Source organism: Ochotona curzoniae, unplaced genomic scaffold, assembly GCF_017591425.1.
Source record: "Ochotona curzoniae isolate NIBS_2020 unplaced genomic scaffold, NIBS_Ocur_1.0 contig_520, whole genome shotgun sequence".
Taxonomy (NCBI): domain Eukaryota; kingdom Metazoa; phylum Chordata; class Mammalia; order Lagomorpha; family Ochotonidae; genus Ochotona; species Ochotona curzoniae.
The window spans coordinates 535,535-553,930 of NW_024466457.1; the positions used below are offsets into that span (position 1 = coordinate 535,535).

Here is an 18,396-nt window from a genome sequence, read left to right on the forward strand (position 1 = left end):
GCCGGGACCAGGCTTTTCCACAGCCGGGCCGGCCCTCCCCACCTGGCCCACCTCCCATCTTAGCAGACCTGGGCTCTGCCCTGTGCGCTTGCCTGTCCTCACAGTTCAGCCCATCCCTTGCTCCAGCGTGTGGGTCTACAGACTCAGCCATTGTTCACCACCCCACTTTGCCCACCCCCCCCGCCCCCGCCTCGGATGGATGCCTCAAGCCTGTGATGCTGCTATGCATGCATCTGGCCCGCCTGCTAAAAGGCACAGGTCCTGCCTCACCCTGCTCTGCCCAACCTGCCTCTCTCCTGTCAAGGGAGACCTTGGAACGGATGCTGGAGACATCTGTGGGAATCGCAGCTCTAGGCATTCATTTCCTTCAGCCCACCATCAACACACTACAAAAGGAGGCCCATGTAGACCCGGACCTCTGGCCACTAGGGCACTTTCAAGCCTTCTTATCCTGCTTACCTAACCTGTTGGAGCTGCTCTGCCCTTCTTGGCATCCAGCATTTGCATGGATTGGTCCCATCGCTTCTGGAAGCTTCCATCTCTTTTGACCTACTTGGGGCCGAATGAACCCACAAGACTGAGTTCCATCACGCTCTGTGCAGGGCCTCACTCTGCCTGCCCAGCAAGCATCCCTCCTCGGTGCCAGGCTCACTGAGTGTTAATGTCTGCTTGCAGTCCTTGAGCAGGCTGAGAAGTAGGTGGTCATGATACCTGGGGCTACCCCATGCCCGAGTGATGCATGGCACCATAAAACAGTGGTCACCACATTTGTGGTCTCTGAGAACCCATATTGAGGGGCCAGCCACCAGTTGTCCTCCCTCTCTGTCCCTCACTTTCTGTGGTCTCAGAGCTGAAAGGATCACACCCCATCTTTAGGAGGAAGTTTTACAAGGCTAGCTAGCCATCTTTGACCATTGCCCAGCAAATAAATGGCTTGCACAGAATTAAAGCATGGATGTTGTCAGATTCCAGGGTGACCGCGGGTCCCAGCATTCCAGGTTTATTTCCCTCTTTTGTGCTCTCCTATGATTTCTAAGGTTTTTTTTAAAGATTTATTTATTTATTTTAATTTGAAGGGCAGAGTTATACAAAGGGGAAACAGGGATCTTTCATCCACTGGTTCACTCTCCAGTGGCCATAGCTGCATCTATCCAAAGCTAGGAGCCAGGAGCCTCCTACTCCAGGTCTCTCACTTGGGTACAAGATCTCCAGGCTCTGGTCCATCCTTGACTGTTTTCCCAGGCCTAGCAGGGAGCTTGATGGAAGTGGAGCATCTGGGACTTGAACCAGCACCTGTATGGGATGCCAGCACCACAGGAAGTTTAGCATACTATACCAATATTACTTGTGATAGGAAATAGGCATGAAGAACAATGCAAGACCCTCCCAGACCCAGAACTTGTGGTGCCCACAACAGGAGGAACCCGAGCAGAGGCTCATAGTGCCTGCTCGCCCAGCCCTTTCTTAAGGGAGCCTGGGCTCTTGGGCTCACTACCAGTCAGAGTCCTGGGGCAGCCAGCAGCAGGAGTCCTCATCTTCTGTAGATTCCCTTTCACCCTCACAGAGGCAACTGTGACCTTTGACCTTGGTTGCCTGGTAGCAACCGTCCATTTTCTGGATAAATTTCTGGCTTCATTTTTTGCAGAGCCAGGAGGCCTGAAAGAAGACAAGGAACTGTTCCAGTGGCCATGGCTATAGTTCAATAGGCTAATCCTCTACCATGTGGTGCCAACATTCCATATGGGCACTGGTTTGTGTCTCAGTTGCTCCACTTCCCATCCAGCTTCCTGCTTGTGCCTGGGAAAGCAGTGGAGGATGGCCCAAAGCTTTGGAACCCTGCACCCACATGGGAAACCTAGAAGAAGCTCCTGGCTTCAGATTGGCTCAGTTTCAGCCATTATGGCTGCTTGGGGAGTAAACTAAGAGATAGACCTTTCTCTGTCTCTCCTCTCTGCAGATGTGCCTTTCAAATAAAAATAAATAAATCTTAGAAAAGAAAAAAGGAAGTGCTTCCTAGTGCTGGGCAGTGGTGTACCCTTCACTCCAGGGACCAAGCTAAACGCCCCGCCCCGCCCCGCCCCCACACACCTCACAACAGCTCGGCATGTTTTTCACTTTTAGCACAGCAACAGGATACCTGTTCAGACCAACAGAAGATTATTGTGCTTACCTGTGTTTGGGAATGGGAAAAGATTTCCCAGCATAGAAAAAAAAAAAGAGAGAGAAATAGATCATGTTACAAAAAAAAAAATTAAATTCAGTGACACAGACACCAAATCATCACCATAAGCAAAAGGCAAAAATATTGGAGCAATTACCTGCTGCTAAAAGGTGCTGTTCCCCTGAGCTGTGAGGCTGGGAACAGCATTTGTCCAACCACCTGCTACTTAGAGCCCCCAGTGCCTCCCACACCTGTCACATCACTGAATGATGATGTACCATTTCACTGGTACCCAGGGAATGCAAATCAAAACAACAGGGGCGGGCACTGTGAGGCAGCAGGTAAAATGCCACTTGGGATACCTGCCTCCCATACTAAAGCACTGGTTTGAGTTCTGGAACCTGCGTTTCCTATCCAGTGTCCTGCTAATGCACTTGGGCTAATGCCCCATGTGTGGGAGATACAGATGAACTTCTTGGTTCCTGGCTTAAGACCAGCACAGCTCTGGTTCTGTGGACATTTGGGAATGAGCTCGTGGATGGAAGATTCCCTCTCTCTTACTTTGTCTTTTCAGGTAAATGAAAACAAACATTAAGGGCCCAGCACAATGGCTCAGTGGCTAAATCCTGATCTTAAATGTGCTGGGATCCCATCGGGTGAAGGTTTGTGTCCTGGCTGCTCCACTTTCCTTCTAGCTCCCTGCTTGGGGCATGGGAAAGCAGTTGAGGATCGCCCAAAGCCTTGGGACCCTGCACCCACATGGGAGACCCAGAAGAAACTCCTGGTTCCTGACTTTGAATCAGCTCAGCTCTGGCTGTTGCAGGCACTTGAGGAGTGAACCAGCAGGTAGATCTTTTTCTCTGTATTTTCTCCTCTCTGTAAATCTGCCTTTCCAATAAAACTAAAATAAATCTTAATAAAATAAACATTAAAAAATAAGACAACATTAAGATATTATTCCTGTTGGGCCCGGCAGGATAGCGTAGTGGTTGAAATTCTCGCCTTGAACACACCGGGACCCATATGGGTGCCGGTTCTAATCCCTCCAGGCCCGCTTCCCATCCAGCTCCCTGCTTGTGGCCTGGGAAAGTACTCAAGGACAGCCCAATGCCTTGGGACCCTGCACCCACATGGGAGACCTGGAAGAGCTCCTGGCTCCTGGCTTCAGATTGGCTCAGCTCCGTCCATTGCGACAGCTTGGGGAGTGAACCATCAGACAGAAGACCTTCCTCTCTGTCTCTCTTCCTCTTTGTATATCTGCCTTTCCAACTGAAATAGATATTCCTGTCCTAGATTGAAAATACACAGTACCTGTGAAGATAGGAAAACCCAGTCTCTCCAAGCCTATTAGTGAGCAAAAGCCTCTGCACAGGTAATCTAAGAGTATCAAAAAAAAGATTTATTTAATTTTTACTTGAAAGATTTAACAGAGAGAGGGAGACAGAAAGATTTTTTACCCACTGATTCACTTGCCAAGTGGCCACAACAGTCAGAGCTGAGCCAATTTGAAACCAGAAGCTAGGAGCCTCTTCTGGGTCTCCCAAGTGGGTTCAGAGTACCAAGGCTTTGGGCTGTCCTCAACTGCTTTCCCAGATCACAAGGAAGGAGCTGGATGGGAAGTGGAGCAGGTGGAACATGAACTGGCACCCATATGGGATCCTGGTGCTTGCCAGGAAAGGATATACCATTGAGCCTTCGTGCTGAGCCTTCCCATGAATTCTTGTACAATTGTTTTTAGAAAAAAATTTAAGAATGTGCACAATCTCTATCAATTTAAAAATTAGCATGAGAAATATGTAAATACACTAGGAATCACGAATACAAATGAACACACATCTTTGCCTATTAAATTGCCAAAATTTCCTAGTGGTTAGGAAAGGGGCACCTTGTGTAAATGGATTTCCTGTAAGCCTGTTAGTGGAGGTACATTTGGATTCAGATACCCTTATCACTACAAAACCATCAAATTGTCCTGAGAGGTATAACAGCACCAAAGTTCAGGGTCAGTGTTGTAGCCTAGCAAGCTAAACTGCTACATGCAACATCAGAATCCCATATCAGAGCTTTGATTCAAGTCCTAGCTTCTCTGCTTCCATCCAGCTCCATACTATGGCCCAAGTGTTCAGGACCCAAAAGAAACTCCTGGCTCCAGGATTCAGAGCAGCTCAGCTCTGGTCATTATGACCATTAAGTAGTGATCCAACAAATGAAGTATCTCGGTAACTCTGCCTTTCAAAAACAAAAACAAAAAAATAGGGGACAACGCAATGGCTCATGTGGCTAATCCTCTACCTGCCATTGCTGACACCCTATATGGGTGCTGATTTGTGTTCTGGCTGCTCCATTTTCCTTCCAGCTCTCTGCTTGTGGCCTGGGAAACCAAAGATGGCCCAAAGTCTTGGGATCCTGCACCTGTGTGACCTGGCTTCGAATCAGCTCAGCTCTGACCATTGCAGTCATTTGGGTAGTGAAACAATGGATGCAAGATCTGTCTCTCCCTCTCTTATTAAATCTGACTTTCCAATAAAAAATAAGTGAGTTGGACCTGGTGTGAGAGCCTAGCGGCTCAAGTCCTCACACACGTGCCGGGATCCCATATGAGCACCAGTTCTAATCCCTGTAGCCCTGCTTCCCATCCAACTCCCTGCTTGTGGCCTGGGAAAGCAGTTGAGGACCACCCAAAGCCTTGGGACCCTGCACCTCCGTGGGAGACCTGGAAGAGGCTCTGGGCTCCTGGCTTTGGATTAGCTCAGCTCTTTCTGTTGCAGCAGCTTGGGGAGTGTGAATCATCAGATGGAAGATCTTCCTCTCTTCTCTCCTCCTCTCTGTGTATCTGACTGTCCAGTAAAAAAATCAATCTTAAAAAATAAGTCTTTAGGGCCCAGCGCGGTGGCGCAAGTGGTTAAGGTCCTCGCCTTGCACTCCCGGGATCCCATATGGGCGCTGGTTCTATCCCGGCAGCCCCGCTTCCCTTCCAGCTCCCTGCCTGTGGCCCGGGAAGGCAGTCGAGGACAGCCCAAAGCTTTGGGATCCTGCACCCGCGTGGGAGACCCGGAAGAGGCTCCTGGCTTCGGATTGGCATAGCATTGGCTGTTGCACTTACTTGGGGACTGAATCATCGGATGGAAGATCTTCCTCTCTGTCTCTCCTCTCTGTATATCCGCCTTTCCAATTAAAATAATAATAATAATAAGTCTTTTAAATAAATAAGTAATAAATAAACCTTTTGTATATTAAAGAAAAAGGATTTTATTTATTGGAAAAGCAGAGTTACAGAAAGAGGGAGACAGAGATCTTCCATCTGCTCGTTCTGTTCCCCATGTGGCTGCAATGGCCAGCAGCCAGAAGCTTCTTCCAGCTTTCCCACAGAGGTGCAGGGGCATTAGCAGCGAGCTGGACTGTAAGTGGCATAGCAGGGACTGACTTTGTCCCTTCAATAGAGTGGATGTGGGCATCAGGTATCACACGTGGTGGCTTGTTTTACTGAGGTGCAACAAGCCCCTGGCCAACTTGTGTTACATAAAATTCAAAAGCAGGAAAAACTAAGCTATGAGGGACATCAGAGGCCAGGACATGAGGGGAGCTGTGCCAGGGTCATTTTCTTTCTTGCTCTCAGCATTTATTCTACCAGACTGTACAGACCACCGAACTCTTCACTTTAGGAGTGTGTCTGCGTTATTTATACTATAACCAATAGTTCACGAACCACCAAAGCCAACACCTGTCCGTTGTTCAAACTTCCTCCCTTTTTCTTTGGTTCCTTTCTGGGGGTTCTAAAGCTGCGCGGAATCCAGCCGCGTTCATCCAGACCCCGCGCTACCTAAGTCCTCCATCATCAGTCCGACTCGCCCGGAGCTGAGAAAGTCCGGTCCTCAGTGCCTCGGCCAGCGCGGAGCTCAGTTCGCGAGGCCGACGAGGGAAGCGGCCGGTCGGCCCGGGAGGCGAAGGGGACGCAGGCTGCAAGCGAAGGTCCGGTGCTCGGGCTCGGCCAGGCAGCCGACCTTGGCAACTCCCCCGCCGTGAGACCACGCCTACAAGCCACGCCCACCAGGCCCGCCCCACGGGCGTGGCCTCGCCCCCGGAGCCCGCCAACAATGACTCCGCCCCTCTTTCCGGGGCTGAGAACTCTGTCCTTTTTATTTAAAGAATACGTTGACATCAGCTCGCCTGACGTAAGGTTTACGTCATCAGTGCTCGGCGTGGAGGCGGGACTTCCTTGTGGTTTAACAGCTTCCGGGAGAAGCCGGAAGAGACGGGACCCTGGACCGAGTCGAGGGTTGCCAGCCCCTCCCCCGGCCCCTACGGGAAGACGAGTCCAGGGGCCCGTCCTGGAGGAGGCGGAACGTTTAGCCTGGACTCTTCAGGTGAGGACCTCTTTCCGGATTCGAGCGTGGTGCGAGTCCAAGCCCCCTTATTTCCCATGACTCCTCGCGCCCTCACGCCCCGCCTCCGGTCCCCCAGCCCCGCCCCGAAGTTTGAGGGGTGTGGATGGTCTGTGCCCCCTCCCCTGGTGGTGCCCCTCGGGGGCTTGGGGGAGCCGGGTTCGGGCCCCGCCACCGGCCTAGGAGGCCTCCTCCTGAGGTGGCCCCTGCGCGGAGCCTCGGGCTCCCCGGACCGGGGTGGCGGACCCCGTGGCCCGCGTCAGGCCGAGGAGAGGTCCGTGGGGGCCGTGGGGTCCGGCGCGAGCCCCCCGCGGCCGCCGCTGCTTCTCCCTGGCCATCGGAATTCATGACAGTCACCTTCTGGCCGTCAGGACTTGGTTGTGGGAGCGCTAACTGCTTGCTCCCACTTCCTTTTTGAACAATTGAGTGTACCGAGCACTGCACTCAATAATTGCTTCAGTAGTTTCACGTCATCTGCAAAATAGTCTCGTGAGGTAGGTAACTATTTTTAAACCCGGTTGCAGACCAGGAGGCTGAGGCGTTGCCCAGCCGGTAACAGGTGTGCGGCCAGGCTGTGGACATCATCCCGGCGTTGCTGGGCTCCATTCACACCTCCTGAGCAACGACTCCTGGACGGCGTGATCTTCATAGAGGGACAGGCGGAGTGAAGTCCTGTGGGTGCTAACAGAATAGTCAGACCCCCGCTGCATGTGTCCAGGGACACCTTGAGGCCATGGCGGGCGGGGGGAAGAGTTGGCACCGCATGGAGCAAGCCTAGCGCGCAGCTCCACAGCAACCACAGGGACCTGCAAGAGGGGCTGGGAGAGCTCTCCAGCCATCCTGCTCCCCCTTGGGCGTGCACCTGCTGGCTGACCATGCTGTTCCAGTGGGGTGTCCCACTGGAGTGACGTGACTCCTGGTGACGAGCACGTCATCTTCCTAGGCTGTCAGCATCCGGGCCTGAAGATGTGACCTATGAAGGAGATGCAGGGCCCTGACCTGGCTGAAGTGGTTGCCCAGTGCCTGGTCTCTTTAAAGCTGAATTGCAGATTGCTTAGAGCTGCGTGTTTGCTTAACCATGTGTTAGAAGAAGTCCCTGCTTCTCCCCATTCACCAGAGTAACAGCCATTAGGGTAGGGGTTGTGGTACAGTGGGTTGAGTGGCCATCAGCTGGGGCACCCCCATTCTATACTGGAGCACTGGTTCAAGTCCTGGCTGCTCTACTTCTGATCCAGCTCCCTGCTAAGGTGCCAGGGAAGCTGTGGATGGCCCAAACCCTCGAGTTTTTGCTCTGCTTAGGAGTGACCTACGTGGAGCTCAGGATTGCCTGGTCCAGCCCTGGCAGCTGCTGCCTTTTGGGGAGCAGGTGGAAACATGCGCGCTCGCTCTCTCTCTCTGCTTTCTCAATAAGCATTTTTTAAGAGCAGCAGTAGCAGCACAAAGCTGAGGTTTTGCTGGTGACCTGCTCCTTGGGAGTTTGGCATGTGCAAGAGGAAGGGTGTGGAACCTGTGAGTTTCACAATAGTGGCAAAGGGAAGTCCTTGGCTTTAGGTTTGGGGTCCAGGATTAGGAAGTTCTGTGCCTCCCTCCCCCACCTAAGGTTATTTTCTTTCAGGGCTAGGTCAGTGAGAGGCCAACCAAGCTGGAAGGCTGATCCCAAGCCCCCAGGCTCCACTGATGATCCCTCTTTGTTCTTGCAGCCCGGAGGCAGCCGGTGGGCAGAGCATGGAGCTCTCTGACGTCCCCCTCATTGAGGGCGTGGGAAATGAGGTGATGGTGGCCGCAGGTGTGGTGGTGCTGATTCTAGCCTTGGTCCTGGCTTGGCTCTCCACCTATGTAGCGGACAGCGGTAGCAGCCAGCTTCTAGGCACTATTGTGTCAGCCGGTGATGCTTCTGTCCTCCAACTGGGTCATGTGGACCACCTGGTGGCGGGACAGGGAGCCTCCGAGCCCAGTGAGCTCCCACGTCCATCAGAGGGTAATGAGGAGAAAGCCGAAGAGGCTGGTGAAGGTGGGGGAGACCCCACAGGGGAGTCTGGAGCTGGAGGTGGTGCTGAGCCCAGCCTGGAGCATCTCCTTGACATCCAAGGCCTACCCAAAAGACAAGCAAACATGGAAGGCCCCTTGCGGTCCGAGGATGGCACCTGCACATCACCCAGCCCCGGCCTCATCAACGTGCGGCTCAAGTTCCTCAATGACACTGAGGAACTGGCTGTGGCGAGGCCTGAGGACACTGTGGGTGCCCTGAAGAGGTGAGTGGGTTGGAAGGTGGGAGGCTGCCAGTGCCATTGGTGGGGGACAGATAGTGGCTCGACTGGCAGCTGGGAGGTCTAGCCTTTTCCGGGGTGCTGGGCTACTTCCTTAGACTTGCACCTTTGTTTGGCTGTTTGCCTTCTCATTCCTCATCTCTGTTTTTTTAGCAAGTACTTCCCTGGACAAGAGAACCAGATGAAATTCATCTATCAGGGCCGCCTGCTGCAGGACCCAGGCCGCACCCTGCGCTCCCTGAACATTACTGACAACTGTGTGATTCACTGCCACCGCTCGCCCCCAGGGTCAGCTGTTGCAGGCCCCTCTGCCTCCCTGGCCCCCTCAGCTGCGGAACCAGCTAGCCTTGGTGTCAACGTGGGCAGCCTCATGGTGCCCGTGTTCGTGGTGCTGCTGGGTGTGGTCTGGTACTTCCGTATCAATTACCGCCAGTTCTTCACAGCACCCGCCACTGTCTCCTTGGTAGGGGTCACAGTTTTCTTCAGCTTCCTAGTATTTGGGATGTACGGACGATAAGGACATAGGGAGAAAATGAAAGGCATGGTCTTCCTCCTTTATGGCCTCCCCCCTTCATGGCCAGAGCTGGGCCCAAGGGCCTGGGAGGGAGGAGTGGAAAGGACATGGGATTGCCCCTACTCTGTTGGGCATGGGACACAGGCCCAGGACCACCTCTTCATGTCCCCAGGGACATATACATCCCTTCTGTGTGAATACAACTCAGGTAGATTAGAGGATGTCCTCTTCACGTAAGGAGTCCTGAAGGAGTTGAAAGCTGATGGGCAGATTCAGTGGGAAATTGGGTTCTGAGGGTTCCCTTCCATGCATAGTTACCACCCCCAATACTTCCCAAATGCCCTGCATGTTCCTCCCCCCCAGCACCTAGGGCTGCCTGCCAGGGTGGCTTGGCATGCTCCAGTGGGGAGCCTGGACCATCTGCAGCTCCTTAACCAAGGACCAGTCTGTCACAAGTAAAATCACACCAGCGGGGATAAAGATTGTGCCAGTCTTCCTCATGTACTCCCAGCCACCTCTTTTCTCCCAGCCCTGTGGCAGGAATAGGGCATCTCTCATGTTCTAGACAATTCCCAGTGTTTTCCCCTTTCAGAGCACTTTTTTTCATGTCTTGGTAGAGCTCAGTTGGGATGGGGAATGGGGCATGGAGCCAAGCCCCTGGCATGGGGAGAAGCCAGGCCACAGCTGCTACTCCCCTAGGCCTAAGGCTGTGAGCAAGAGACAGTGCTGGCCCTCTGCCAGCATCCTACCCTGCCCAGCTCCAAGGACAAGCTCTGGGTATGGCTCCTGGGGCCCTGAGCCCTCATGTCTGGGGCTCTTGCAGGGTCACTATCTCTGAATAAAGTTCTATTACTATGGCTGTGGAGCTGCCTCCAGTGACATTAAAAGAATGGCTTTGCTCTCCTCAGCAATGTAACAAGGGGGGTAGGCCGGGTTACCAACGGGAGTTGCAGTTTATTTACACCAGCAGCCATGGGGGCAAAGGGAATACACAGCGTTTACAAAGTTAGCTACCTGTACAGGATGGATTACATATGCAAAAATAAAAATCTCAAGACCACAGGACAGCGTGAGCCCCACCCCCCTCCCCCAATGACCCCAGCATGCGGTAATGCCAGGCGGGCGGCCCCTGGGCATGCGGGGGGGAGTGATGCATGGAAGGAAAAAGCCACCGGCCATGGGAATTAGTACAGAACCCCCCACACACTCAGACACATGATAGGATACAGGGTGGACAACACCTAGCCAGGGTGGGAAGGATGGGAATTGAAACCCACACAGCCTGCTGTTAGAGGGAGGTAAGTGGGGAGCTCCTGGCCCCTGTTCAACTACATGGTAGGGGGGGGGCACACTCCCCAGAAGAAAGGGATCTGCTTGTTCCCTCAGGGTTCCTGCTGGACCAAGCCCATCTCTTACCCAGCCTGGGCATGGGACTCTGCCCTGAGGGTGGGCCAAGGACCAAGGGGGACGTTTATGTGAACAAACCAGTTCCCAGACTGCTCCCCACTTCTCCCTTTTCCAACCAGAAGAGGGGGGAAGGGTGAGGCCAGAAGGGAAGGGGGATGCTAGGGTCTGAGCTGCAGCTGCCTCCCAGGAGGGAGAGTGGCCGTTGGCCATGGCCGTGCTGAGATGCTCCTCTTCCTCTGGCTTCCCCCACGGAGGGAGAAGGCTGTGTAGAGCCAAGAACAGAGGCGCCTGGGCCCCAGGATTTATTCTATCTGCTGCCAAAGTATGTTTGGCTTTTTAAAAAATAATCATTCTTGGGTTAAAAACCAATCTGTAACCAGGCATCAGCCACAATGAAAACAACCCCAACAGGGGCCTGGGGTTTCAGACAGGGCCCCACAGCCCCACCTCTGTTGCTCCCTTAGCCCTCAAGGGTCCCTAACCCCAGTCAGTCCAACCAGTCCTGGGTACTAGCTACCCAACCCATGGGATGGCTCCTGGGAGGAGGGCAGGGATGTGTCCAGGAAGCGCCAAAGAACTGGGCTCAGTGTCAGCTCCATCCCTGGGTCAGTCAGCTCTGCTCAGACCAGACCGCAGTCCTCCAGCTCGGCTCCTGGGAGTGCTGGTGCCCACTGGAGGTGGGGCGGTACATCTCTTCCAGATGTAGACCAGGCAGGTGGGCATACTGGTGCAACAGTCCCCAGAGGGGCATGACACCCCTTTGTCCTCTGACAATCCAGGGCACGAAGACCACCCTCTCTTCCCACCCCACTCCTAGCAAAGGGGGAGAGGCACAAGAGTCAGGTTTTCCTCAGAGCCCCGAACCACAAGTACAGAATAAATAACTTAAAAGCGGCGAAGGGAGGGGACACAGGGCAGGCTCTGGAGGGAGGAGCACTGAGAGGAACTGAAGCTGGTCAAGGTGAAGGGGTGGCAGCAGCAGTTGGGGACCTGGGCTGCCCCAGCAGGGCAGGGTGGGCAGGAGGACTGTGGGGCCACCCCAGGAGGGTGAGGCTGGGCCCCTTCCTGGGGCAGGGAATGAGGTAAGAAAACATGTCAAATAAAGCAGCACCGTTCCCTCTCACCTTGGGCCCCACTGCTCACCAGCCCCGGGGCAGGGAGGAGAGGCAGAGGGGAGTAGCTCTGATCCACACCACTCCCTCTTCTTACCCTCCCCTCTCCTGCCCCTTGAAGCTGTAGAGGCCAGAGGCCCTTTCCTGGCACCCAACAACAAAAGGACAGCTCCTGCTGCCAAGGAGGCCCATGGGGACTGAGGGGAAAGGGCTGCCCCTGTGAGAGGCAGGGAAGGTGGCGGCAGTTCTGGACGCCCACCTCAGCAGACAGCGCACTGGCTGCCTGCTTGCCCCTGGGATTGGGGGCATTTGATAGGATTCTGCACACAGACAGGACATGCCCAGCCCTGCCCCTCAGCTCCAAGCACCAGACCCATTCACATTGCTGAGGGCAGCCTGGGGCAGGGGAGGCCCCTCCAGGCTCAGCTTCCAACCCACAGCCTCCAGGGAGCCACAATGCCCCTCGGCAGGGCTTAGTCCAGTTCCTGGGGTGGGAGGCAGGCAGTGCCCTGGCACAGTGCCCAGGTCAGGCCCCTGGCCTAGCTGGACGTCCAGTAACTCACAGAATAAATAGGAATACCGCCTCCCCACCAAACTTATGTCCAAGGCATAATATGTCCAGGTCTGAGTCCTGCACACCGAGGAGTCGTGCTCCATCACAGAAGACCCTGACACCCCCCAGGGGTGCATAATTGGATCCTCTGCCTGCTGGGCCCACCAACCTTCCCAAGCCCAAACCCCCAGCAGCCGTCCGTTTGCCAGGCTGTGCCACCTGGGTGGGGGTTGGGACACAGGGCTCTTCTCAGCCAAAGGCTATCCTTTGCACCCAAGTCAGTTGATGTCATCATAGATGCTAGGCGTCGGGGGCGCTGGGGGCTTTGGCTTCTTCTTTTTGTTGGAGCCCAGGCCAGAGGCAGTCCCTACCAGGCTCAGATGGGATTTCTTTTTCTTGGTTTTCCGAGACTCCGAGCTATTGGTACCTGCAGAGGAAGGCACGAAGGCCAGAAAAAGGGGTGGAGATCAGGCTGTGGCAGGATGGGGGCATCCCAGCCGTGGGGCCCAGCTGCAGCACCTACCTAGACCCCATCCCTGATTTTCACTCGTCTTGGAGGAGCCTGAATCAGAGGGTGATAGATCAGAGGAGCCGTCCCACTGGAGCCGGCTGATCAGGGCCTGGCTGTCAGTCATGTCAAAGCTGTCATTATCCAGGGAGCTCTCGACCTCTGACAGGACACTGGGAAAGAACCGGAAGGGCTTTAGAGAGGCAGCTTCTGCCCCTATCCCACTGCCCAGCACCCTTCTTGGTGGGGGAGGTGGCAGCAGTGGTGGTTGTCACTCACGCTGAGGGCCCGAGGAAGTAAATTCGCACGGTTCGCCTCTGCTCATCCGTATGCTGGGGGCAGCGTAGGGACCTGGTAAGAAAAGAACCATCAGCCCTGATGAGGCAGGCAAGGACTGAGGACCTGAGGTGGCCAAGGCAGGAGAGGAGGGCCCCAAGCAGAAGGGGAGACAGGAGCCTCTCTGCCCATGGAAGATCCATGCTCACCTTGTGCACATCTTCTTGGTGTGTTCCGAGATCACCCCACATTGCTGCAAGAAGAACAGAAGCTGAGGAGGGCTGGGGGATCTGACTGGATGCTAGCCCTCACCAGCACAGTGGGCCCCTGGCTGTGTAGGTGGTCTTGGGCCACAACGGACAGGGAAACTACCTTCCAAAGCAAATGCCAATGGCCCTTGACTGCTGTGTCACCACTTCCTGCTTGGCCTTGACCGCTGCCTGCGGCTCCGGCCACTCCCAAGGGCTGCCCCTTCCCCGGGTGCTCACCGTGGTGAGCAGGCTCCGCAGCTCCTCGGGCCCCAGGGTCTCATAGCTGATCCCAGTGGAGTTGTTATACTGCGGGAGAACCAGAGATGGGTGAGAGCAGCAGCAGGCGGCATCAGTGTGGCATGGACAGTCCTGGCCCTCCTCCCTCTCTAAGCGAGGGGCATGGAGACTGCCTGGCGGGCTTTCCCAGGGCCTCTGGGCCCAGCTGCAGAACTGTCGGGGTAGGGCCAGGAGGAACCAGGATGTGTCTGACCCCACGAGCAACTCTAGTGCTGCTGGCTATCAGCGTTTCAGCCCCCACTACTCCAGCAAGGACCCCCCGAGAGGGAACAAAAGGGAGACAGCCTCTGCTCACCTTAAAAGGATCCGAATTGCTAAGTTCCCCTGAAGAAGAAAAAAGAAGGGGAAGGGTGTTTGATGCAGAGGTACAGACAGAGAACCCTGAAAATAACCAGAGAGGAAGTGGGGGTGATAGAAGGATCACAGGCCCGCCCTCAACACTCTTCCCCACAGCCTCTCCCCCCACCCACCACCCCACCATGCCCCCACCCCAGAAATGCGTCCCAGATCCACTGTAAGCAGCCTTTCTGGTGCCCCAGCCCCACTTACCATTTTTGTGTTTTAAAGACTTGGATCTTCGAGGGGAATTGGGGTTCTGGAATGGGAGATACCATAGCTTTGGGGAAAAGGGTAACGACAAGGGGGAGCCGAGAACCCAGGGAAGGAAAAAAGATTTGACAAAGAAACATCCTCAAATGCCTGCTTTCCCTCCCCAGTAAGAGGCTCGGCTGCCCTTGTTCCCTCCCATCAGCCCAAGGCCTCTTCTGCCCCCATGCCCACGAGATACCTCCCTCTCCAAACCCACAGAGGCCCCCATGACCTCAGATGGCATCAGAGCCCCTGCCCAAGGGGGAGGGTACCTGGCCTTCGCCCCAACTTCCCCCAGGCTTGCCCCGCTCTCACCTTGTCTGATTTCCTCTTCTTGGCTGTCAGGGACAGAAGAACATAGAGCAGGGTTACTGCTGAGTTCTCACTCTAAGGGCAGCCAACCAAAAGGCTACAGTGACACTCCTCCTGGCACTTTAGACAGCTTGTGACCACAGCCTACCCATCTCCTCACCATGCCTCCCAGGTCTCCCCAGATCCCAACCAGTCACCTTTCTTCTCTGAGCCATAGGACCAGTCATTGTCATTGATGTCATCATTATCCTCCTGGTCACTTTCAGACTTGTTCATGTTGTTGCTGTTGGCAATCCTGCCAAGGGAAGGGGACAGAGAGGGTCAAAGTTGCTGCCCCGCCCTGCCCATATCACCACAACTCCAGGGAAGCACCCTTTAAGGGAGCACCCCCCAGTGGGCAGGCCTGGAGCCATGGCATGGGGAAGCCCCTCACCGGCGGTTGGCGATCCGGCTGCTGTTCCGACCCATTCCCAGGCACTTCTCCAGGTGGGGGGCAAAGCGGGAGGCAGCTATGCTGCGGCTGCAGTTGGGGCACACACACTCCTTACTCTTCCACTGGTTGAAAACCTGTCCAAAGATGTCCAAGCCCGGCTGGTCCACGATCTCTGGGGACAGGAGAGGCATGGCGGTCAGGGGCAGCCAGGGTACCCTCCCCTCTTGTTCCTCTGACTAGCCTCGCAGAATTGCCGTGGGACAGGGGTGGTCTTCATCCAGGCCGGTTCCCAGAAGCAAGTGGGAACCTTGCGGCTCTCCTCCCTCCCTGGAGCTCACCAAAATCCTTCATGCTCTCAGGGTCCGTGTCATCCAAAAAGAAGTAGCCACACTTGACAGCCCGGTGCACCTCAAAGCAGAATCCCAAGCAAGAATCCTCTACCAGGTCCGCGTAGATCTCCTGAGCGATGGCCTACGCCCCGGGGGAGAACACAGGTGGTCAGCAGTTGCCAGCAACTCTCGGCCATCGCATGGCCCACCGAGCGGCCCCAGCCCAGCAGCACACGCCCTGCCATTCTTCCCATCTTGACTTCGCCTTCTTTCTTCTTCCTGGATCCTCAGGCCTCCTCCAGCTGGCCAGTCCTTTGAAGGAATGAGCCTGACTACCCACGTCCCTCTTGGGTGGGCACGCCAAGACAGTGTGCCGTGGAGACACCAAGAAAAAGAGCTAGAGGCACACGTGGGGGAGCCCTCACCTCTAGTTTGCTGTTATCCAGGCCAGACAAAGACATTTCCTCCATTTTCATTTGTAAACTCTGGTGGAGACGGCGCTCTGACTGCTCATAGCACAGCGGGCGGCAACACGGCTGCACAAACGGGGGTGGGGTGTCGCTGTGAATCCTGGCACCTCGGGGCCCAGAGCTGAAGCTGGGCACCAGGCTCTCTCAGGCCTGAGGCCCAAGGGTGCTGGCCTAGTCCTTCCAGGCCTCAGCTCAGGCCCCGCACTCCCCTGCCAGGCACAGTCCAAGGCCACCACTCACCCCAGGCCCCCCAAACTCAAACCCCTCTCTGGTACCCATGGTGCAATGCAGCAGACGGAGAAGGAACTCCAAGGCCCCAAAGCAAACCCACAGGGTGTGGCAGAGAACTGCACAGACTCCTAAATACAACCCCCTTTCCCTAAGGCTCTCTCTGGTCACCTCTGTTCTCAGCCAGTATGTCCACTTGGGGGGGTACTGCTACCAGAAGTGGCGTTGGCCCTAGGACCCTACAACCTTCACCCCACTCGGTCCTCCCTGGAAACGAGCCGGCCGCTCCGCAACACGGGCACAGCCCGCAGAAACCCAGCGCAAAAGGGCATCGCCAGCTGCGGCCCCGCCGCCACCGCCGCGCGAGCACGGGGGCCGGCGCGTGGTGGGCTGGCACGCCATGCCAGCAGCAGGGCACTCCCCTTACCTGTTCTTCCTTCCGAGAACCACCCGCCCTCCCTCAGGACCTGCCCGGAAGTCTCTCCAAGAGCCCCAAAGTCCAGCACGCCCCACCAAAGGATTCCGAAACAGCGCCCACAGTCCGGGGCCCCTGGGAACGGTGGGTACGAGTTTCAGGAGCTGCCAGCCTCCCGTGGGGTGGGGACTGACAAATGAGCCAGGGGCACTGGGCAGGGTAGGAGGCCGGGCCTCGGCTCTTCCCCCGTCCCTGCGGCACTGCTGCGGCATCATACCGACTGGGGGGAGGAGAGCCGAGCCGCCCGAGGCCGGCGCCGGGCCGGGCCGGGCCAGACCGACCCCCCGAGAGTGGGCAGAGTGGGACGCGTCCCGGCCCCGTTCCTGCCCGGCCTGCCGGCGGCCCGGCCCAACCGGGCAGAGGAGTCCGGGAGGGTGTCTCTATTGTCCCGGGGGCTGGGGCCTGGCTCCCTAACAAAGGCCCCGCGCCCCCTCCCCGGCCGGCCCTGCCCCGCCCAAGGGGGGACCCAGACAGGGGGAGAGCAGGGGGCCCCGGCCGGGCCGGGAAGCCGGGGGAAGCCGGGCGTTTCCGCGTCGGCCCAGGGGGGAGGGGAAGGGGCGCTGACCCAGACCTGGGGGGGGAGGGGGCCCAAGCCCCGCCTCGGGCCCCGCCCCCCGCCCCCCGCAGGCCCCTCCCCCGTTCCCGTCTCCGTCCCGTACTCACCCCGCCCGGGGGGCCGCGCCGGGGCCCGGCGGCCTCTCAGGGCCGCGTCCTCCGGCGGCGGCGGCGGCGGCGGCTGCTGCTCCGGAGCCCCATGTCCGTCGGTCCGTCCTCGCCTCTCCCCGGGGCCCAGGGCCCGGGGCCGGGGGGTCGGGCCGCCCCCCCGCCTCGCCGCCTCACCGGGCGGCCATGGCCCCTTCCCCTCCCTTCTCGTCCCGTCGCCGCCTCCTCCTCCTCCTCCTCACCTCACCCCGCCCGCGCGCAGTCCGCGCGCCGTCCGCGCGCCCCTCCCCCCGCCCCCCACTCCAGCCCGCCTCTCCCGGGCGGGGGGTGCGGCGCGAGCCCGGAGCGCGCGCGCGTGCCGCGACCGGAGGATGGATGGATGGAGCGAGCGAGGACGCGAGCGTGCGCGCGCGCGCCCCTCTCCTCCCTCCGCGCGGGCGCGAGGCCCAGCGCGAGCGCGCCCCGACCTCCTCCTCTTCCTCCTCCCGCCCCTCCGCAACACCCCGCCCTCGCCCTCCCTTCCTCTTCCTCCTTTCGCTTTCGCGCGTCCAGCGACTGCTCGCGCCTGCTAGAAGGGCCCGAGCGCGTGCATCTGCCCCGCGGCCGCAGCTCGACAGCATTTGCTCCAGGGGGCGGGGACCGGGAGGGGAGGAGGGGCGCCACGCCGCCGTCCAAAGTACCGGCGGACGGAGCCGGGGGCGGGGAGATGGGCGGGGCCTCTTCGGGCCACCCGAGCCAATCGCCGCGTGGCCTCTGCCCGGGAGACCCAATAGGGTGCGAGTGGGTGGAGCAGCGTTCAAGGTGAGGTGCGCGGTGCGCTGGGGGCGGGGACGCTGTGCCGTCCCGGCCGGCTCGGGGGCGGAGGCAGCGGGTGGCGTCGAAAGAGAGCGCCGGCTGCCAGCCGAGCCTGGGACGCCTTCCGGCCCATGCGCCCCCGCCCTTCCCTCGGGGCCCTCAGCCGCCCCCCGCAACTCCTTTGCTCCCCACCTTTACGACGAGGCGTGCAGTCACTTCTGTGAAGAGAATGGGCTTGAAGTGGGGTTGCTCCGTCAGCCTGGCAGGGCGGAAAACGCATGGAACCCAAGGGGCTCGTCCGCGCCTCCGTGTCTCCGGTTTCGGGGCGGGTCTCAGCCCACTCCAGTTCTGCGCACCGAGAACCGCCCGTGATGA

General features: G+C 57.5%; 2 protein-coding genes across 11 annotated transcripts; one reads left to right on the top strand and one right to left on the bottom strand.

The window, feature by feature from the left end:
- The first annotated feature begins 6,410 nt into the window (after positions 1 to 6,410).
- On the top strand, positions 6,411 to 10,181 carry TMUB2 (transmembrane and ubiquitin like domain containing 2). Of its 5 annotated transcripts, none has more exons than XM_040989274.1 (3): positions 6,411 to 6,525; positions 8,244 to 8,795; positions 8,964 to 10,181. In XM_040989274.1, the coding sequence occupies exons 2-3, from the start codon at positions 8,269 to 8,271 to the stop codon at positions 9,325 to 9,327; spliced, it is 891 nt and encodes a 296-aa protein (XP_040845208.1). In that variant the 5' UTR covers positions 6,411 to 6,525; positions 8,244 to 8,268; the 3' UTR covers positions 9,328 to 10,181. The 5 variants fall into 5 exon arrangements, with proteins under 5 accessions (XP_040845208.1, XP_040845209.1, XP_040845210.1 ...); XM_040989275.1 differs by lacking the exon at positions 6,411 to 6,525 and adding an exon at positions 6,572 to 7,037; XM_040989276.1 differs by lacking the exon at positions 6,411 to 6,525 and having other exon boundaries at positions 7,730 to 8,521; positions 8,633 to 8,795.
- Positions 10,182 to 10,258: 77 nt separating this feature from the next.
- On the bottom strand, positions 10,259 to 17,458 carry ATXN7L3 (ataxin 7 like 3). 6 transcript variants are annotated; one of them, XM_040989266.1, is made up of 13 exons: positions 17,227 to 17,458; positions 15,816 to 15,926; positions 15,400 to 15,532; positions 15,062 to 15,233; positions 14,826 to 14,923; positions 14,632 to 14,654; positions 14,278 to 14,323; positions 14,024 to 14,052; positions 13,669 to 13,737; positions 13,390 to 13,433; positions 13,184 to 13,255; positions 12,920 to 13,077; positions 10,259 to 12,823 (listed from the first exon to the last, which is right to left on the bottom strand). In XM_040989266.1, exons 2-13 carry the CDS (start codon positions 15,864 to 15,866, stop codon positions 12,675 to 12,677), a joined length of 1,044 nt encoding a protein of 347 aa, XP_040845200.1. In that variant the 5' UTR covers positions 15,867 to 15,926; positions 17,227 to 17,458; the 3' UTR covers positions 10,259 to 12,674. The 6 variants fall into 6 exon arrangements, with proteins under 6 accessions (XP_040845200.1, XP_040845196.1, XP_040845197.1 ...); XM_040989262.1 differs by lacking the exon at positions 17,227 to 17,458 and adding an exon at positions 16,516 to 17,029 and having other exon boundaries at positions 14,024 to 14,109; positions 14,278 to 14,344; XM_040989263.1 differs by lacking the exon at positions 17,227 to 17,458 and having other exon boundaries at positions 14,024 to 14,109; positions 15,816 to 17,029.
- Positions 17,459 to 18,396: the final 938 nt, after the last annotated feature.